Raw genomic sequence first — 22,098 nt, 5'->3', positions numbered from 1 at the left:
ACACAGCCTAGGCAGGGTGAGGTGGCATAGGGTCATCCTAGTAGTGACAATAATAACAACAACAGCAATAATGATAATAATAATAAATCTAGTGATTTAAGTTTTGCAAAGTGCTTTGCCTGTATTATCTCACTGATCTTTACAACTTTGAAGCATGTGCTATTGTCTACATTATACAGATGAGAAAACTGAGGCAGAGAAAGTTTAAAAGATTTGCCCAGAGTTTCAAAACTAGTAACTAGCTGAGGCAAGATTTGAATTCCAGTCTTCCTGGCCCTTGAGTCCAGAATTATATCCACTGTACCACCCAACTGCCTTTACTCCAGTTTCTCCCTCTCTCTTGCAGAGTTATGTCATGCCCAGACCAGTGGTGGGCTCCATGAGGATTCATAGAAGATGCCCCGGGTCTTGGCGCCTCTGGTGCTTCTTCTGGTATGGCTCATGACAGTCGCCAGCAGCCCTCATGCTCTGAGGATTGGTAAGCTTTATTCAAGTTTCTCTGGGGGACAGGGAAGAGGAGGGGTAAAGGGAACGTGATGTCCATTGAGAGCTAAGTATGAAGACGACTGAGGCAGCATGGACCTTATCAGGAGAGGATATAAGATCAAAAAAAGGCCCAGTTGTATGCCAAGAGTATCTGTGAATAGCAGCTTGGTAGCTCTTACTGCCCTTTAGGGCTATGTTAGACATTGTTCAGAATGAGTTTGATAGGACTGACCCCGGCCCTGATGGAGCCCATCATCTAGAACAGACCCATGTGAAACTGCCAGGTCTTCTAAGGTGAGGGACAGCTGCCCTTATTCCTCTTAGCCCTGAAGTGCTCAGCCCAGGGTTTGGCATTTAGGGAATAGCCATCAAGGGCTGGCCAGTGATTGGCACCATTGATTAGAGCAAAACTGAGGAGAGCAAACTATTTCTACTCTGAAACTAGCCGGTAAAGGCCTGATGTATGAAGGTTGTGTTTGATGTGGAGAACAAAGGGAGTAGTCATTGGAGATTCCAAGTCCAACCAGGGTTGGGATTGATTGATGAAGCCACCTGTCCTTTGATGAATCCAGGAACGCTTTGTAATGGAGGTGGGATTTCTGGAGATATTTGAATTATGTAGGAGATGTGGCTTAGTGGGTTTTGGTGGGAAAGGTGGAGGGTGTTTTTCCTTGGGAAAGAGGGATGGTTGTGGGTGGTGGTGGTGGTGGTAGTAATGGTGATGTCTTGGCTCCTTGTCTTCCTCAATTGATTTCTTAGGGCATGAATGGTACAATTATTTGGGTCGGCAGAAACCCCACTGATGTTTACCCAGATGCACTTATTTCCCTCCCCTACTTTCTGGTGTCATTCAGGCTAGCTCCAGGAGGGATTAGGGTACACAGGGGAGTGAGATCCCTGGTACTGCCAGCCCTGCTACAAGAGATGCCAAGGAACATGTGTCAGAAGCAGGTGTGGAAAGAGGCTGGGCCTGCTTTCCTTACCTGGGAGTATGGCTCCTCTGAAAATTTGTGCTGACGGTTTCCCTGAGTAAGAAACTTGTACAAGTAACCTGTTTACTTCCTCTCCAATACTCTCCATTTTCTTTTGCTGCCCTCTGGTTATAACTCCCCATGCTTCCAAAAAAAATAATAAAAAAGAAAGAAAGAAATCAAATCGTCCCATGGTTTCCTCCCCATACCCTTCTTCTCTATTCATTTCGACTGAAACTTCAAAACCTAATTTAATACTGTTTAGCAGCAATGCAAAATGCTTCATATCCTTAAGATGCTTAATTTATAAGATGCCAACAGTTATTCAGCATTTGCTCTGAGGTTTTTTTCCCCCGCCTCTAAGTGAGTGGATGAAGCAGTAACCCATCAATTTCTATTTGTCGCTAATGTGAAGCGGAAAGAGATTCAGCTCCAAATTGCCATGCTCAAGTGTCTTGACTTTCCTGGTGCTTGCCTTCCAAAAAGGAGGCAGTAAAATGGTACTGGCACTTCTTTTAATGCTACAACAGAACCCATCCCCTAGCCACCTCTACCTCTCTGGGTGGCATTTGGCCAACAATCCTAGGGTTTAGGTCCAGGCATTCATTCTTCAAACTGACCTGGGACCCCAGGGGTTTTCTGGGTGATATGTCCAAATAGGTCTTGTACCCTTTTGGGACAAGGTGTCAATCCAGGAAGGAAAGACCTCACAAACAAGGTTTCTATGTGAATACCAGTTTTACTCTCTCCTTGGCTATTTTGGGAGCCAGGATCTTTTTAAAAAAAAAAAAAGATTCTTGTCATTCCAGAGGGAGAGGCACTAATTACCCAGGCCCAGAGGGGAGCAGAGTAGAATTGTGGGGCCAGCATGGAAGAGAAGTAGGTCAAGAAAACACATGTGGATGTACTTAGCGGAAGGTAACCTTCTACACAGATGGACCTGAATAGCAATCAATGGCATCTTCTTTTCTCTGGCTGCTAAGAGGATTGGGGAGAGGCTGACTTGTTCTTTCTTTTCACAAGTTATACTTAACACCCCCCCCCACACACATACACACTTTGTATTTTGAGGATGTCTGCCCTCCCCTCAGCTCTTATAATGGATGGTGGTCAAACCAGGGCTCAAAAAAAGTCCCAGAAATTCCAGAGATAAATAACCATCCTGCTGAACTCTCCCCCAGATCACCTTGTCTTATCTTGTCTTGTCTTGAAAATATGGATGTTTGTGAAGAGATGTCTGTGCCCATTGCCCAGGCATCTGGATGCTGTTTTTCATTCGTAAGAGGCATGAGGTGCGATGTATAACCAAATAATTTATTCAGTTTACCCCCCAAATCTAGGTTTTATAGTTTTGGGTAAGAGAGGATAATTTTATTCATGGCTATGGAATCATCAACATAAATCCTCCAAGCTTCCACTAATACATCAGTTCACTTCAGTGATCTGTTGTCTTTGATTTCATTCTGATACTTCTATGCCCACTGTGAGTGATAGTCTGGGACACCAAGAATCTGATAAATACACTCTATCCCTCAAGCCCCCCTAACACTTAAAGTGATTTTAGCCAGCAAAGTTCATTTAACCCCCTGGCATGGCACAGATGTGGTTGAATGAAGGGCCTGAAGCCCTGAGTGGTGGTGGTGGTGGTGGTAGTAGTAGTAGTAGTTGTTGTTGTTGTTGTATTAGCAGTAGTAGCTAACACTTATATAGCACTTTAAAGTTTGTAAAGTGCTTTACAAATATAATCTCATTGTATCCTCACAACAACCCTGGGAGGTAGATGCTGTTGTTATTCCCATGTTATAGATGAGAAAGCTGAGGGGGACAGAGGTGAAGTGACTTGCTTAGGATTACACAGGTCCTAAGTGTCTGAGGTGGAATTTGAACTGAGGTCAGTCATTCAATAAACATGTATTAACCACCTACTATGTGCCAGAGTTCTGTGCTAAGCTCTAGGGATACAAAGAAAGGCAAAATTGGTGCTTTCAGAGAGTTCATAGACTGATGGTGGAGACAACATACAAGTAACTATGTACAAACCAGATATATACAGGCTGAGTTGGAGAAAGCCTCGGAGGAAAGGGGCTAGGATTAATAAGAGATGGGAAAGGCTTTTTGAAGAAGATAAGACTAGCTAAGATTTGAAGGAAACCAGGACATGGAGATGAGAAGGCAGAGGGATCCAGACACTGGGACAGCCAGTAAAAATGCTGGAAGTTGGGAGATGGAGCATCTCGTTTGAGGAGCATCAAGGAGACCAGTGTCACTGGATCTTTGGAATTTGTAGAGGGGAGTAAGGTGTAAGAAGACTGGAAAGGTAGGAAAGGATCAGGTTCTGAAGGGCTCTAAAAGCCAAACAGGATTTTATATTTGATCATGGAGATGAGAGGGAGTCACTGGCATTTATTGTATAGGAAGATGACATGGTTAGACCAAGAAGATCACTTTGAGTTAGGGGAATGCTTAAGGTTGACTGGAGTGTAGAGTTCATGAAAGGGATTAGTATGAAATAAAGTTGGCATTGGTAGGCAGGAGCCATATCTTGGAGAGCTCTAAAAGCCATGTTGAAACATTTGTATTTTAACCTGGAGGCAATAGAGAGCCATTGAAAGATTTTGAGGAGGAGGGGAGTGACCTGGTCAGACTGATCAAACATTATTTTTAGTGGATGCATGAAGGAAGGATTGGAAAGGGGAGAGAAGGGAAGCAAGGAGACCAATTAAGAAGTTATCACAGTAGCCTCTCATAGTTTAGGTGAGAGGTGATGAGGGCGTAAACTAAGGTGGTGGCTGTGTCAGTAGAGAGGAAGAAATAGAGGTGAGAGATGATATAAAGATAAAAATGACAAGACTTGACTGCTGATTGAATATGATGGGTGAGAAAGAGTGAGAAAGTGAGGATCACTCCAAGATATTAAATTTAATTGACTAGAAGGGATGGTGGTACCCTTAATAGAAATAGGAAAATGTGGAGGAAGGGCAAGTTCAGGTAAAAGATGATGTGCTGTATTCTGGACATAACGAGTTTGGTTCTTGCCCTTAACCAGGACTTCAGGCCTCTTCCTGGCCATCTCCACATCGTGCCAACTGCTCTTCAGTCTTTGTCCTTATCTCTCTTCTTCTCCTCACCTCTCAGAACCTTGGACAGTGACCCTGGGCTGCTGGACTTTGAGGGGTGAGCCTTTTTTTTGCCTTATCCTCACCAGAACCAGGTCTCTGTGCCATTTTCTGATAGTTGCCACATCATGGCCCAGTGTGCTAGCATTTATCTCTATCCCTACGCTCTCCAGCTTCTCTTCATGTGTTATCATTACTTATTAAAATGTAAGCTCCTTGATATCAGAGATTATCTTGCTTGCATTTCTGTTCATGGCACTTATCAGTGCCTGGCACCTAGTAAGTTTTTAATAAATGTTTCTTTTTTCTTCTATTTAGATGCTGATCATTCTTGGAGCAGCATTTCATTGAAATAGAAATTAATATCAAAGCAGTAAAAATAGTATTATCCCATACCCTAATAAGTACAGTATCCTTCTACTTCAACCATCAGTATAATTTGGGGCTTGAGCTCTTCCAAATTCGTAACATAACTGGAGGAGACTCTTGTATGATCCTGGGGCTGAAAACTTCAGTAAAGGTCCAAGTCTTCACATAGGATTGCCTGTTTCCCCTTCTGCTGTCTCCACATGTCCAGATTGTAGTCCACTTCTCTCTATATGGCTCCCACTTATGATGTTTTCTATGCAGGCTGGCTTGGCTTGCCCCATGTGCCATAGTCTTCACTCACCCACTGCTGATCACTCTATCTTCATCTGTTTTTTGTGAGAAGAATAAAGATGTCTGTAGGCATCTCACACAGAAGAGGGCAAGAATGGCTCTGATTAGTTTTTCTAGGAAGGTGTCTTTTCAGGCCCCTGTGCATGAACAGTGAGCCTCTTTCACTCCCCTGGGGAAGACAGTTGGGAAAAGAGTTACACAAGCTGGCCTGGCATTGCACTCCAAGGAGCCACTGGCTACATAAATAATGATAATAGCTAACATGAATATAACACTTTATGGTTTACAAAGTGCTTTCCAGATTTCATAATATTTGAGTTTTACAACCCTTTGAGATGGTAGTTTAAGCATTATTATCTCTATTTGAAAGAGAAGGAAACAGAAACTCCAGAGAGGTGAAGTGACTTGCCTAAGAGTCTTTAGTTAAAAAGTAGTGCAGTTGAGATGCAAATTCCTATATTCTCACTTCAAATTTAATGCACTTTTAAAGGAAGATGTACCTCAGGACTGCACATGGGGAAATGGTGTGATTTTCACGAAGGAGAAGGTGAATTATTCTAATAAGAGGCTGATAAACTTAACTTTGACTCCTAGAAAATTGTATAATCAATTATTAATGAGATGACATATGAGACTTTAGAAAAGAAAGTGATGATCACTATTAATTATTATAGATATTCAAGCTCAAGTGATGCTACACCAACCTCATTTCCTCTTTTGATAGTGTTACTTGAGCGGTAAATGAGGGGAATTTTATTGACTTTGTATATCTGAATTTCAGCAAAACATTTAATAGTCTTTCCTGATATCTTTGTAGACAAACTAGAGAAACATGAACTGGAGTTTCTAAACTGTGGAAAGGGTCTTGACCCACAGTTTAAGAAGCACTGAATTTTGGAAGATAGTACAGTTGGGTGGATTTGGAAATGACTGTGTGACTGGACCCCAAGAATGTCAGGATCCCACAACTTCTGATTGCAAAAGTCCATTGACCCCTGGCAAAGTGATGCTCAAGAACATACTGAATGGTTCAGAGGGTGTAAAGGATTCAACTATTATTGACTCACTAACCTTTTGCATCATAACTGCCCAACACTTTGATATACACTGTGCCTAATGAGTCTGCCAGCTTATGGAATGAGGTTCTCCCTACGTCCATACATGTAATCCAAGAGATTCAGGGAACTCTCCTGAGATACACTGATGTTACATAAAGCTTAACTGACTATATTGCTTTCATAACAGTGCAAGAAGGTCTACATGATAATGGCTCTTTGAATAATGCTGGCCCCAAATCCTGGACTCTGCCTGCTTTTGTTAGTTGGCTACAGGAAGCATCAGATATGAATAGAGACTGGTCTCTTCAGCAAGGTTATTGGCCACAACTGATGCCTTCCTGCTGCATAGATCAATTATCTATTGGAAGTATGGGTGGTGCCTTTTGTGGTTCTGAGCATTAATGGAATGGAGGGGTCTGCTTTGATCACTGTTGTTAGAAACATGGTGATTAATGGATTCCTGTGAATCTGTAGGAAGGCCTTTGGGTGCTATGGTATTCTTAGCTTTTTTATTTAATATTAAAAATCAAGTACTTGGATGAAGTTATGCTTATAAAATTTGCAAATGATGCAAGGCTGTGAGAAGTAGCCAATACATTGGATGTCAGGATTCAGAAGCATTTTGACAGGCTAGAATGATATGATAAAATGTGATAAAATAAAATTTAATAAGGGTAAATGTAAAGCTGTAAACTTGAATTCAAAAATCAACTGCAAAAATGCAAAGTGGTAAAGCATGGTTAGACAAAAACTAGTATGAAAAAGGCCTAGGGAGTTTTAGTGGAATGCAAGCTAGTGTGAGATATTTTTTAAAAAGATCAATTTATTCAATGAACAAAAATCTACTTTCTCTTTCTTCTACCTTTCTCCTCTCATTAAAAAGAAATGCAAAACTTGTAACAAATATATATTCATGCAAAACAAATTCTTGCTTTGCCCATATCCAAAAAATATCTTAATATACGTTAACAGTATGACATGACAGCCCTCAAAGTTAATGTTATCTTACATTGTATTAAGTGAAGCACTATCCAGGATTAAAGGAGTTATATTTCTTTTCTACTCTTCCATGGTCAGGCCATGTTTGAAGTATTATGTTTAGTTCTGGGTACTTAGTTTAGGAAGAACAATGACATGATGAAGAGAATCCAGAGGAGGGTTGGCAGAATGGTTAGGAGCCTGAAGAACATGCCACCCAAGGATCAATTAAAGGAAGTGGGGATGTTTAGTCTGGATAAGGAAAATGGGATGAGAGGGAAGTACGATAGCTCTCTTCTAGTATTTTAAGTGACCTCATGTGGAAGAGGGATTCAATTTGTTTTACTTGACCCTGAAGGGCAAAATTATACTCAATGAGTAAAAGTTGTAGGGGGACAGTTTTTACCTCAGCATAAGGAAAAATAACATTTAGAGCTGCCCAAAGGTTAAATGGGCTGCCTTAGTTTGTAGTGGATTCTCCGTCAATGGAATTCTTCAAGAGGAGTCAGTCTTGGTAATGTTGTAGAGGGGATTTCTATTCAGGTACTGGTTGGACTAGTTGACCAAAGAGATTCCTTTCCACCTATTATATTGCATAATTCTATGACACAATTACCTCGGTAAACATATGCTATACTACAAAGCCAAATTCAGTATAAATTAGAAATGCTGCTAGATTTGAGCCACAAGCACTAAGGCACGTGTATTTGTATGTGTGCATGTGCATTTCATGTACTTGTGTAGCATGTTTCCATAAGTATTCTTCTAGATCTTTCCCATGTCTGTAAACATGGGATATGGTCAAAATTAGGTTTCATTAACTTGGATAAACAGACATATGCTGCACCTTGGTTTTACAGGGACCTAGGCTTTGCTGGCTAGGAGTATTTGGATAGCAAGATGATGTAGGCCAGCTGCCGGGCTTCCCAATAGCCCCTCTGTGCCTTGTTTGTGTGTTTCCTGGAATTGTACTGAATTATTGTTACTGATTTGTTTGTGGTGGATAGGACTGGCCAGGCACATTAAGTACACACTGATGGGGAAATTAGCAGAAAGCAGAAAGCACAGCTTCATGCTATTTGGATTTACCTCTGCATGCAATAGCCTTCTTGCCTGGGAAGTTAGCTCTTTGGGGAGCAGGTGCTTTGCTGGCTTCCCTATATAGGAGCCACAGATGCTAGCTGGCATGGCTGAAGGTCCCTTCATTTATTTATTTATTTTGCCTAGTACCATGAATAGCACCCACCACTTTTCATTTGGGATCCTTGGGGATGTGAGCATGATCTCCTCCCTCATAGATTATTGAATATTAGATTTTAAAAGGACTTCAAGACCATCTAGTTCAAATGAGGAAACAGAGACCCAGGGAAGCAAAGTGATTTGCCAAGGTCATATAGTTCATTAATGGCAGAACCAGGACAAGAATTAGAATCTTAGTCCTGTATTCTTTTCTCTCTTGTCCACTCCAGTGGGTCCTCTCTGAGGCAATTGTGGCAGCTATTTATTAAGCTTTAAGTTCCCACTTGAATCTTAGTGGCCTCTTTTCTCTCTCCTCACCTTGCTGTGTTCCTGGTGAGAAAACTAAGACAACCAAACATGGACCCACCTGCCCACTACTTACAACAGATGGGGAGAAAGACATTCAGAACTCCTCATGCTGCCTTCTGCAGTTCTTCCTTTGTCCACTGAAAAGCTTAACAGTGTTAGACTTTTTTAAGACTTCTTTTTGGCTTCTTTCCAATCAGGTGTTTTAAGGGCTTCTCCAAATTGATTAGTACTTGGAAACACCAAGAACAAGCTGAGCAGAGATGCAGTGCAAGCCGTAGTGCAATTACCTTCTGACATCCCTCTACCTCCTTCCTCAACTGTATCTTTATTGCATTTTGTCTCTGTTCTGATTCTTCCCCAGCCATGCAACTTGTTTGCAGTCCCTCATTCCCACCGACAAGAATCATACTGCCTGTAGTGTCTTTCCTCCAATATGATGCCACAAGGCTTGGATCATCCTTCAGTCACATGGAAATCAACTTCCTCCAACCCTCTAGTAAAGATTTGGAAACCTAGGGCTTGGGGCAGGTAGCTATGTCTCTCTTTCAATCCCCCTAGTTCTTTTAAGCTATATGCCTCCATCATTCTAGATCTGCTAGTCAAAGACCTTGAGAGGTCCACCCCTCATTCCTCCCTTAGCTCCCAGATGAAACTCATCTTTCCCTGACTTAAACTATCTTTCTCTGACTTTCATTTCTTCCTCTCTCCCCCCATATACCTTCCTGGGTAACTCCATGCTTTTAGAGAGATTCTTTCTCAGTCTATCTCTGTCTCCTTTTCTCTTTCTTTTCCACCTCTTTCTCCCTCCTTCTCTTCCCTTTTCTTCTTTTTCTCCCTCCCTCTCATTCCTTCCCCTACAATTTTATTCAAGCTCTTCTTTCCTGGTTTTTCTAACACAAACACAATTCTCGCCAGGAATTCTGTCTCCCCTGTTGTATAACTTCCACCCTCCCTTTACTGTTTACTCCCTGTTTGGGAATTTGACCTTCCTTCTCCCATTCCCTCCACATCCTACTTGTTGAAACCCCTTTTTCAAGATCCAGCTCAGCTGCTATCTCCTCTGTGAAGCCTTCCCTTATTTAGTGGTCTTGCTCTCTCTCTCTTCATTTGTATTTAACTTCTTTGTCTGAGGCTTCAAGCCTGGATGACTGGGAGCCATCAACAGATACAGGAAAGTTGGGGGGAGAAGAGGCTTTAGGGGCAGAAATAAGTTAAGTTTGGTACAGGTTGAGTTTGAGGTGCTGAGTGGAGTAATATCCAGGTGGAGATGTGTAGCAGGCATTTGGAGGTATGAGACTAACTCAGGGGAGAGGTCTTGGGAGATATAGGCTTGGGAGACTTTGGCATAGATGTCATTGAAGTTTTGGGAGTGGGTGAGACTACCAAGTGCATATATGGCTATAAAGAAAAAAGAAAATAAAGAAAAATAATATGATGATGATAATTCTTCTTCTTCATCGTCACCAATCATCATCATCATCTTCATCTCTGTGCTTTCTGCCATGTTTCCCCATCAAAGTACACTTAATGTGCCTGGCCACCCCTACCCAAAACAAAAGAAAAAATAAAGAAAAAAAAATATACTCTTAAATAAACTGCATACAACAACAGACCATTTGCCCCTTCCATGTGAATAGGGCCTGCTAGGATATACCACTTCTCCACTAAATCACACCATTTTACCCTATTCAAAACTGGCTTTAAAGTCTTTTTTCTCCTGAAGACTTCCCTGACTGTTTACAGCTGGCTCTGTACCACCACCCTGTCTCCATCCCCAATTTATTCCAAAACCTAGCACCGATGGTCTGTGATGGAGCCATCCCCTGCCTATTCAGAGCAAGGATGATTCTTTAAAACCTCTGATGATCAGAGCAGAATCTTCTCAGCTTGTAAAGGACTATGAGTACAGGGGTGATATCCTGGGCTTTCTGACTTCAGTGTCTTAGGGATCATAGGATTTGTAGCTAGCAGAGACCAGTTCATCTAACCTCTTCTTTTTACACATGAGAAAATTAAAGTCAACGAATGTTCAGTGACTTGGCCAAAGTCTCACTGGTAGCAAGTACCAGAGCTGGGTCTTGAACCTTACTCTCCCTGCCTGCTTTATCCCCTGCCCTGACTTTGTGCTGTGAGGGATGCTGCCTTTTCTGCTTGGAGTGAACAGGTGATACTCCAGAAAGGGCTGGAAGGGGGAAGGGATGCTGCTACTGCCAAGAATGCTCATAAATTTCCCCCATTGGCAGGGATCTGACGACATGAGACTTTGAGCTTCCAGCTCACAGATGAAAGAACACGGATTTTCCCTGGGATGACAGTTAAGGAAAGCAAACAGCCCCAGGGGCTTTAACAAAAAGTCCTATTAAAGAAACATACCAAAGGGAACCCAATATGAGCTTCCCCCTGAGCAGGACCTGGTGTAGCTGTATGCAGGCCTACAGCCAACTGACCTTGCCAGTGGGAGCTGGGGACTGGAGGTACAGGGACGCTCCCAATGACAATATTAATGAATTCTCCTTGCACTTCCTGGAGCTGTGGGGGGTTTCTATCATAAATGGAGCTTTATGTGAAAATGATGGTGGAATGTTAGTTTCCCCAATGAAGTCAATTTGGAAAACCAGAGCTCTGGAAGAATTAAGATTGTTAAATGGAAATAAGTCTAGTCAGTGAAGATGGAATAGAAAACAAATGACTAAAATTATTTATGGATTACCCTCACTGGATCTCTCCCTTTATTTAATAAACTATTTTTCAAACTGTCACAAAGATATTCTCCCAAAGGGGTAGATTAGTCCTGAAAGGGGCTTCATAGATCCAGAGGCTGTTGCTTCATCCCTGCTAGAAGGGAGCTGACCACCATGTAGTCATTGTTTGAATCTGAATTTGGGATTAAAAGATTTATAGCTGGAGGGGACCTTAGAGAGCAACTATTTATTTTAACCTCTTCATTTTATAGGAAACTGAGGCCCAAATAACCTGGTGGTTGTTCTCCCTGCCACAAGTGTTCTTCTCACTCTAGTTCATCCTTCTCTCAGCTGTCAAAGTGATCTTCCTTAAGTGAAAGTCTGATCATGTCACCTCCATTCCTCAGTAAACTCCAATGTCTCCCTGTTATCTCTGTGATCAAACATAAAGTCCTCTATTTGGCATTTAAAGCCTTTCATAACCTGTGATGGTACAGGGCAGCTCTAGAAACTCAATAATCAGGAAAGCCACTGGGAGAACACAATTTCACATTCAGCTTCCAAACTATGAAGGATGAGCTTCATAGAACAGGCCAGGAAATGTTCCCAGACCTTTCAGCTGAGTGATATAATGAACATGGCATGGTAGGAAGAACACTGGATTTGGAGTCTGAGAATGCCAGCGTTTCAAAGCCAGCATTTAATACTTACTCTGTATGTGACCTTGGGCCAGATTCCTCATCTATAAAAATGAGGGGGTTAGACTCAGAAGGAAGACAGCCTCCAAGGTCCCTCCTAGCTTGAAATCGATGGTCCCATGACTTGAGTCCTAGATCTGGTTTGTCTCTGTGCCCTATAATTGGAGGCCTTTCCAGATTCCCCACCCCCATTCCAGGCTGCTGGTTAATAATTGGTATTTAATTCTACATATTTTGTATTTACATATATCTGTGTGTATATGTCATTTCTCTGGTAACTATGTTCCTTGAGACAAGAAATGTTTCATTTTTGGATGCTCAGCACCTGGAACAGTTCCTGGCATGTAGTAGATGTTTGATAAATGCCTTCTGATTAGAAAATTCACTTAACATCTCTGGAGCTCAGTTTCTTCCTCTGCAAAATGAAGAGGTTGGATTAGATGATCTTGACCCCAGGGTGGGAGTGGAAAACTAGAAGCAAGTAGCAGACTTCAGTGGAAACAGATTTCAGTAGAAAATGACTTCTCCAAGACTGGTGGGCTCTCCTTACACCCCTTACTGGATATCTTCAAACAATTAATAAACATTTTTTAAGGACCTATTATGTACTTGGAATAGAAAGAGAAACACAAAACAGTCCTTGCTTTCAAGGAGCGTACAATCTAATGGGGGAGACAACATCCAAACATGGGCAAAGCAAGCTTTATATGGGATAAATAGAAAATAATTAACAGAGGGGAGGCACTGGAATTAAGAGGAAGGCCTCCTGTAGAAGGTGGGATTTTAATTGGGATTTAAAATAATCCAGGGAAGTCAGTAGTTGGAGCAGAGGAGGGAGAATGTTCCAGGCATGGGGGCAGTCAGAGAGAATGCCAGTGGCTAAGAAATGGCACATTTTGTTCGCAGAACAGAAAGGAGGCCAGTGTCACTGGATTGAAGAACACAATTGCAGTAGTCCAGGTATGAGGTGACGAGGGCCAGCACTAGAGAGGCGGCAGCGTCAGAGGAGAGAAGGGAGCTTATTGGAGAGATAGATGGTACAGAGGTGAAACCAAGAGGCCTTGTCAACAGCTTGGATATGGGGGTGGAGGCAAGAGATAGTGTGGCATCTAGAATGACTTCTAGTCTGTGAACCTGAGGGACTGGGAGGATGGTGTAACCCTATAAAGTAACAGGGAAGGTAGGAGAGGGGCAAGTTTTTAGAGGGAAAGATAATGCATTCCATTTTGGACATGCTGAGTTTAATTAAGATGTCTACTGGAATTCAGTTCGAGATGTCTGAAAAGCAGTTGGGAATGCAAGACTGGAGGTCAGCAGGGAGATTGGGGCAAGATAGGTAGCTTCTTCAAGCAGAAGCCAGAAGGCCACATGCTCAGGTATGAATTGGATATAGTGATCTGTCATTGTTTAATGATAGTGATAACAACAACTCCTATTTCTGTAGCCCGTTATAGTTTACAAAGCCTTTCTTCACAATAACCCTGTGAGCTGGGTTTAGTGATTATCAGCACAAGTTGTTGTTGTTGTTTTTATCCTCATTTTACCTATGGGAAAACTGAGGCCCAAAGTAGAGAAGGGACTTTCCCATTGTCAAACAGCTAATAACTGACAGACAGTTTTCAAACCCAGGTCCTCTCACTCTGTGTCTGAAGCTGTTGTTAGGCTGCTAGTAGCCTTCCTGTGATCTCTAAGGTTCCTTTTACTCAGTCAATCAGCAAGCATGTATTAAGTGTTTGTTACATACCAGGCATGGTGCTAAGTGTTTATGATAAAAAAGGTAAAACCAGTCCCTGACCCCCAAGGAGCTCACATTCAAATGGGAGAAACAATATGCAAACAGTATACATAGAGGATATATACAGGGTAAATGGAAGGTAATTTCAGCTCTAATGTTCAATGAATATTGGGTTCAGAGCATTCCTGTCTCCTTTTCCTCCAAAAAAAGTACAGAGTGCCTAATGTTAGGTCCTGAGGCAGGATTTTGGTAAAGAGAGAGTTAACCAGGGCTACCCTGGGTTTCTTCAAGGTTATAGCTTTTTACTAGGGCCAGCAGAGGGCAGCAGCGGCTCAGTCGGGCAGCTGATGACTCACTATTTGCAAATATGGTGTAAGGCACACCAGAAGAATGGGAGCAGCCCACAATGCACAGTGACAACCTGTCGCACACCAAAGAGTCCAGCAGATGTAGGAAGCAAAAAAAAGAAACAAAAAAAAAAATTGGATTAGTAGGAAGGGTAAGAGACAACCTGAGGAGCAGGTCAAGTTAACAAAGTGGGATTGGCACAAGTCAGATCTTAGGATGGAAGAGCAAGCTGAGGTTAGAGGCAAGACAGTGTTGGCAAATGCAGACGTCTAGCCTGGTTGCGATGATGGAAGCAAATTTTACACTATCAAGTCTCTGTTGGAAACATTTAGAACAGGCCTTTCTGACAACCATGCCACCCTTATGTTCCTAAATGGCCAGAAGCCTGTGAGACTCAAAGGCCTGGTGTGATATTTCATGGGCCACCAGGAAATGACCCACTGCCTCTGAAAAACACCTCTTGAGTAGAACCATTTGGACTTAAGAGCTGGAAGGAATCCTAGATATAATTTAGTCCACCCCCTCATTTTACAGACAAAGAAACTGAAGCCCATAAAGGTGAAGTGACTTGTCCTTGGCCACACAGTTAGTAAGTAAAAGAACCTTAACTATGGACCAAGTATTTTGACTCTAAGACCAGAGTTCTTTACATTGTACCAAGCATGTCATTGGTCCTCTTTGAGAAGGAAGGGATGGATGAACAACAAACTCCTTTAAGGAACTTGGATTTCAAGTGGAACATTGTATAGGGGAGAATATGCTTCACACAGTAGGGAAAAGTGATTTAACAGATAGAGAAGCCCATCCTATGAAAAAAGAACCTATTGTATTCCAAAGCTTCTCTTCATCCTTGTTGCTAAACCTAAATTGTTGTGACTTTCCTCGCCATGATCTATTTTTACGTGAGTATCACACAGACTGATAAATCCAAAGCAGACAAGCCTCTATAGGGTCTTCTTAGACAGGATGGAATCCCATATGTAGGCAACTTGGCACTACACAGAATTGTGCCTCATTGGGAGATACTGCTGGGATGAGGCTATGGAAGGGCAAAGTTCTTTATCAAATTGATTCAGTAACCTAGCCATTTATTATATGTGGGGATTGCAAAGAGGTACACGATGAGGGAGTATTGTCTGAGTCTGCATCACATGGATCATCTCTGGGACTGGCTTTAAAGGATATGGTGACTTCCTGCCATGATGGAGGGTAGAGGTTGGGAAAACTATGACTGGGAGAAAGCAACATTTTCCCATAAGTCTAAAGTCTTTTGATCTCTTTGTCCATTCCAACATTCCAGGAGAGGAAGGATAACAATACCACAATAACAGTTTCTATTTATGAAACCCTTTAAAGTTACAAAATACTTTACATACACTTTCCCATTTCCTCCTAATTTATGCAAGTATAATTACATATAATTGAGGTTATGGATGATTAAGCTGAGACGCAAAGAGATAATGGGACTTGCCCAAGGTCACACAGCTAGTTAGTGACAAAGCCAGGAGAACTCAAATCCAGGTCTTCTCTGTACATCAGCATTCCTCAAATGAGTTCTTCAGAATTCTGAGCTTCTGCTAGGTTATTTCCAGGGACTCTGTGAGGACAAGGGCTGCACTACCTGACAAGCACAGAGAACAAATCCTCCCTCCTTCTGTGTGGTCATGCAGATAGAGGCAGCAAACCCATCTGCATGTTATCTGAGTTGACTGCACATTAATGTATTTGCTCAGGCTATGTGGAAAATCATATGAAATTGGTGCAATTGATTATGTAATCAAAAGTTGGCTTGGTCTAGAAACAGTCATCAAATACATGCAATATTGTAACACATCTCATCAAACATTTGTGTGCATATCCATTGACATGATTATTATTTTTACTTTTCCTGTAAATATTTTTTCTTGTCTCCATTATGGAAAATTTGACCAAAATTAGGACACTTAAAGAGTCAGGTAAGCAAAAGTGTTCATATGAAAATGACTACCCCAAGTAGAGGAATAAGCTACTTGAGGGTAGAGACTAGTTTTGCACTTTGTCTTTGTAGCCCCACCACCTAACACGATCCCATACTTCTAACAGGCATTTAATAAATGTTCGGTGAATTGAATTGAATAAGCAAACATCCCAAAGCTAATTTGAAATGAAAATGTAACGATAACTTTCTCCAATTTGGGTTTACTCTTCCTGATCCTGCAGCACCCGGTGGGGTATATTACCATGCCATGATTTCATTACAAGACAGCAAACGTATGAGAAAATTTCTTGAATTTTTTAAGGGGAAAATGATAAGCAGACGCAATCCCCCCAATCCTGTCTTATGTAAATAAAGGGGAAAGTGAAAATTATTATCGGTCTGTAGGATTTTATCCAACCCAATATTGTTTCTAATTATAAAACACTTATTGGTAGCAAACAGTCATATCTTTCCCATTAAGTTGTTTGTGATGTCGTTAAATGTAGAATAGAATATATCTGGAAATATTTGATTAAAAAATTAGCCTTATGTTACTAGGAACCATTAGTAATAGGGTTTCTACCACCTCCAAAATGTCTGAGTACTGCACCCTCCTGTTATTTGAAGAGGCAACCCAATAATGATATTTAACTATTGAATGAATAATTGAAGCATAGTGGTATTATGGAAATAACATTAGACTTGGAGACAGGAGACATGTGGGTTCTTCTGATCCCTTCCTTGGTCTATTAGATCAGCATTGCCATGGCCCAGACACCATGCTCTCAGCTCCCTCTGCCTCTGACTTTCTTTAGAGGATACAGCCAAAGGAGGGTCTGGTGGTTATATATTATTTTGAATATAAATAAAAGATTGATCCACAGTATCATAGATGTAAAGTTAGAAGAGACCTCAGAGGCTGCCTTTCATTTGACAAGAGAGAAAACTAAGGTCCGGAGAGAAGCTGCTTGCCCAAGATCACTCACACAGGTAGTAAATGCCAGAGACAGGATCTGAAACTAGCTCTTCTGACTTCTAAGTCAGAGTTGTTTCCACTGTACCAAGAGAGGTTGGGTAGAATAATGGAGTAAGCATTGGGTTTGGAAGCAAGACACCAGGAGTTACCTCCTGGTTCTGATGATACTTACTGTGTGGCCACAGACAAGTCATTTTACCTCTGAGTCTCATTTTCTTCCTGACTGTAAATTTGTAGCAATAACACTTTGTACTATGAATTGAAAGGCATAGAATGTAATTCATAGTATAGTGCATAGGTAGCCTTGGAGTCAGGATGACTTGGGCTCAAGTACACCTCTGATGTGCACAGCCTGGCTGTGGCCAAGTCACTTAAACTCTGTGTACCCCAGGTAACTCTCTAACATCTACAATGAATCTACAGTGGTAGAGGGAATTTCCTTTATAGGTGAAATTATGTCTAGACAAAATGAAAATGGTCAGTTATTGTAATTACCTATTCCAAAGGTTTGTTGTGTGGAGTGCCCCTCATAAATATTAAAATGGAGGTGGATAATAATGACAATTATTGACATTTCCTTCCAAAAGTCATTGCCTTCTGTGACTAATCCCAGGACTGGCTATTCTGGCCTTCCCTTAACTAATTACTTGCTTAATTGGAGAGGAAGAAAGGGATGTAAGGCCAAGGAACAGATTCTAACAGTCCTATTCCTTAAGAAACACCAAAGACAGACTCCTCAGCATAGCCACCCATGTCCTCACCATTCCCAACTGGTTTTTCCCTTTCTAACACTTTAGAGAGAGAAATTAACTGAAAAACATTCCATAGGAGTCATGCAGACTTCACCTTTAGGCTAAAAATAAGTGCTGAGCCTGAACAGCTCTGGAAGGACTATCCTGCACTCAGATTTTATTTATAGCCACTTATTTATTAGATTCCAAATGATGTTTAACCAGGAATCATATGGCAGTGATCTTTGATTGCTTGTGTGGCTAATGGCTGAACATATATTATTATAGCTGTTTATTCAACTCTGTTAAATGTCCCTGGCATTTCACACTCAGGGTAGGGAAGAGGAGCTGGGAGAATTATTTATTGTCCTAGTGACCGATAGGGACTGAGAAAGCCTAATACTATTCCTCATATTACCGGAAAAGCATAGAATCTGGAGCTGGAAGGGACCACACAGTTCATCCAACCCTCTCATCCTTTTTTTACAGAAGAGGAAACTGAGACTCAAAAAGGATTAAGTGAGCCGTCCACGGTCACATAGCTAGTAAGTGACAAAAGCTGGATTTGGATCTAGGGAGACATCTTGATACAGTAGAAAAATACTGGATTTAGAGCAGAAGATATAGGTTCAAAACTCTAGCTCTACCACACATAAATTTCTCTGGGCTTCAGTTCCTTTGACGGTAAAATTAAGGATTTGGACTAGATGACCTCCAAACATAAATGTTATGACTGTGAGTTCTTAAACTTGTCACCTTCACACCTTATGACCTTGGGCAAACCACTTAAGTTCTTTGGGCCTCAGTCACCTGATCTATAAAATGAAGTTGAATTAGATGGGCTCCCTTCCAATTCTAAATCTATGGCTTCCAGTTAGTGCTTTCATCCATCCATTCATTCATTCATTCATTCATTCATTCATTCATTCATTCATTCATTCATTCATTCCACATCACCACTCTGGTTGCTGGTCTGACTGGGTGAAGGGAACTATAAAAAAATGACCCCAGGCTGCAACAGTGTCTCTGAATTCTACTCTTTGTCTGCATGCAGACACATGTCTCCAGTGGCCAAGCATTTCTACTGTGAGACATAAGTGTTGATGGAATAAGCAAAGAACCAGAGCTCTCCTCTCTCTCTTGTTGCCCAAGGGAAGAATGAGTCCTTAAGAGCTTAATATTCCTCCAGACTCTAAAACTGACTCTTAGAACCAACTTACTTCAGAGTGGGGCTACCTTGTGGTTTTAAAAGGCTCTCAGAGATATGGCTGAACTTTAGCCAGTGAATCAATTACCTTCTTCCAATAGCTAAAGCCTTATAACAATATTAGGTTGTTCATATTCTGTTATTGGTTGTTTAGGAAAACTCAGTTTGATCAAAGACCACCTTAATTTACCTCCTTTACAAAGGAAAGTTCAATGAAGATGTGTCTGGGTTGGTATTGAGTGCTTCTTTTCTCCTATCTGGACAGATCTTTCCATTATCTCAAAGCCGAATGAACAAAAATGTATTTATTGAGCATTCACTCTGTGCCAAGCACTGTGCTAAGTACTGGAGATGCAAATACAAAACTGGAACAGAAGCTGTCTGCAAGGAACTTACTTTCCCTTATGGAAGTGATGTTCAGGGAAGGGAGTGTCTGGTAGAGTCACTTGTGAGTTGATGTCAACTGGTGTGCCTCTTCTACCTTTTCAGGTGGAAATTCAAGACTTTTCCATAAACCTTGCCAAGAACAATGGTGATATTAATTTGATACCGAGCCCAGAGTAAGAAACAGAAAAAGGAGAAGGGAGTCATAATAGGCAGGAATCAAGATAAATGACAAGGTGGCTGAGGTAGATGGCTAGATGAAAAACATAGTCTGATCTGGTGGCTTGGGGTGGCCAGATAGTTGAGCTTTCTGACTCAATCACTCACCAATCAAGACATCTTGGCACAGAATTCTAAAGCTGAGTGGAGTAACTCCTCCATTCCCTCCAGGAAGGGATGACATTTGTTCTGGCTTCCAGAAGTGTGGATCTAGGTGGGAGAGAAGCTCAGCAGAAGCAGGGAAGATGACAAGATGGATGGAATCAACCCAATTAGGTTTGAGGTGGGAGTGGGGCTAGGGAACCTATTAAAGAAAGCAGCATTTGTTGGAGCCAAGAATATCCAGAGATGGGATATTTTTTCTTAAGCCTAGGATATTTTATTGGGCATAAGGAGCCTGGACAGAGGGGTTATGTGACCCTTAGTGGTCTAATCCAGATGGCCCAGGAAAGACCCTTAGGATCAGGTTCTTTTGGGATAGGAAAACACATGACTATAGCTTATCTCCTTGCAGTGCTTCCCAAGGAGAGGAATATGATACCATGGAAAGGGTACTGGATATGGAGTCAGAAAGCCTGGATTCAAATCCCAATTCTCTTCATTTTGGACAAGTCATATAACTTCTTTTTCTTTGCCTATAAAATGAAGAGGTTGGACTAGTTGACCCCTAAGGTTCCTCGAAACATAATTATTATGAGTATGAACTCTTAAACTTAACACTTTCACACCTTCTGGGCTATCATTCTGGAGTTCATTATCAGTCTTTTCTGTAGAGAGTAGATGGAAGCAAATGGGGCTGCCAGCAAAAGTCAATCATAAAACACGAGGTTTCACCAATGTCCCAAAGAGACAATGGTGGAGCTTCAGCTTCAAGGGCTGGAGAGTTCACAACCAGAAAGGCATTGGGCCAAGTGTTGATGAGTGGCTGTGTTCTTTTTTCTTGACTTTTTTCTGGATTAGAAAGTCCGACATGGGGGCAGCCCAGGTGGTACAGTGGATAGAGCACCGGCCCTGGAGTCAGGAGGACCTGAGTTCAAATCCTGCCTCAGACACATAACACTCACTAGGTGTGTGACTCTGGGCAAGTCACTTAACCCCAAATGCCTCACCAAAAACAAAACAACAACAGCAACAACAACAAACCTCAGAAAGTCCAACATGGCCCAACCTGGGGGCCTCTACTTCTAGCCCTAAGTAAACTGGGAAGAGCTTAGGGATCTACTTGAGAGTGGAGATTAGCTCATCAGATCTCTCTGTACTCATATGTACTCTTCAAACTATTCTCTCTATCCTGTTTCCAGCTTTAAAAAAAAAAGTCTGATTGGTATTCTTTTTTACATCACTCTTACTTACCAATGGTTCATTGGTTCTTTATCCCTCAATAGAACTCTCCCTTGAAAGAAGTATGGCTAACCCAACAATAAATAGAACAAAAAACACACAATGCATTGGCCATATTTGTTAATGCATGGCTTTTTTCTAGGCCTGGAAACCCTGTGCTCCTGATTGGTGCACCAACCATTGGAGTTCACCATATCTAGGCTCCCCTAGACCCACCATGTTATAAATAACTGGTATATCACCATATATCCTCCTTCCCCTACCCCGGGGGTGGGGAACCTGCAGCCTTGAGGCCACATGTGTCCCTCTAGGTCCTCGAAGTTTGGCCCTTTGACTAAATCCAAACAAATTTGTTCTGTGAAATTTGGATTTAGTCAAATGGCTGCAGTTAAGGACCTAGAGGGCCACACGTGGCCTCAAGGCTGCAGGTTCCCCACCCCTGCCCTACCCTGATTTCCAGCTCTTTCTCCTGGAATAGTAATCAGATAAACAGTACCACTCCAGTAAAGGACAAGTTAATCAATTTCCCTTTGGCTCCATTCACTACCTCTGTGCCTTCTCAGATAGAAAGTCACCACCCTCCTCTAAGTATTGTTTTCCTCTTTCAGAATGTAAGAGCCTTGAAGTCAGGGACTGCCTTACTTTTTGTATGCCTGGTACATAACAAGCAGTTAATAAATGCTTTTTCATTCATTCCTTCGGCACCTAAAGTTCACCACTACTGGTCCCTGAGTTGACTAGAGTTCAGAAGTCTTTCAGTTTTACTTTTCTTTACATTTGTGTCATCATTGCAAGCTTTATTTTTTCCTGCTCCTTTCTCTAGCATGATTCATATTTTCTATTCTTTCCATTTAATCTAGATGTTGTAGCTGGAAGGGGCATTAGGTTAGTACTATCCCTTCATTATATAGATGAGGATTCTATGGTCCAGAAAAGTCAGTGACTCACTCAAGGCCACACAGCTGATTAGTGGTGTGGCTGGGACTAGAATCTAGTTTCCTGAT

General features: G+C 41.7%; 1 protein-coding gene across 1 annotated transcript in view; it reads left to right on the top strand.

Moving 5' to 3' along the window:
* Positions 1–396: 396 nt before the first annotated feature.
* The window catches only part of GRIK4 (glutamate ionotropic receptor kainate type subunit 4), a 436,546-nt gene continuing 414,844 nt past the window's right edge, over positions 397–22,098 (top strand). Inside the window, exon 1 of the mRNA XM_027835648.1 lies at positions 397–478. Coding sequence (XP_027691449.1) covers positions 397–478 — 82 coding nt within the window. The remainder of the gene's footprint in view (positions 479–22,098) is intronic.

Source organism: Vombatus ursinus, unplaced genomic scaffold (genome assembly GCF_900497805.2).
Source record: "Vombatus ursinus unplaced genomic scaffold, bare-nosed wombat genome assembly UNPS02014816.1, whole genome shotgun sequence".
Taxonomy (NCBI): Eukaryota; Metazoa; Chordata; class Mammalia; order Diprotodontia; family Vombatidae; genus Vombatus; species Vombatus ursinus.
This window is presented reverse-complemented; position numbering and strand designations above follow the sequence as displayed.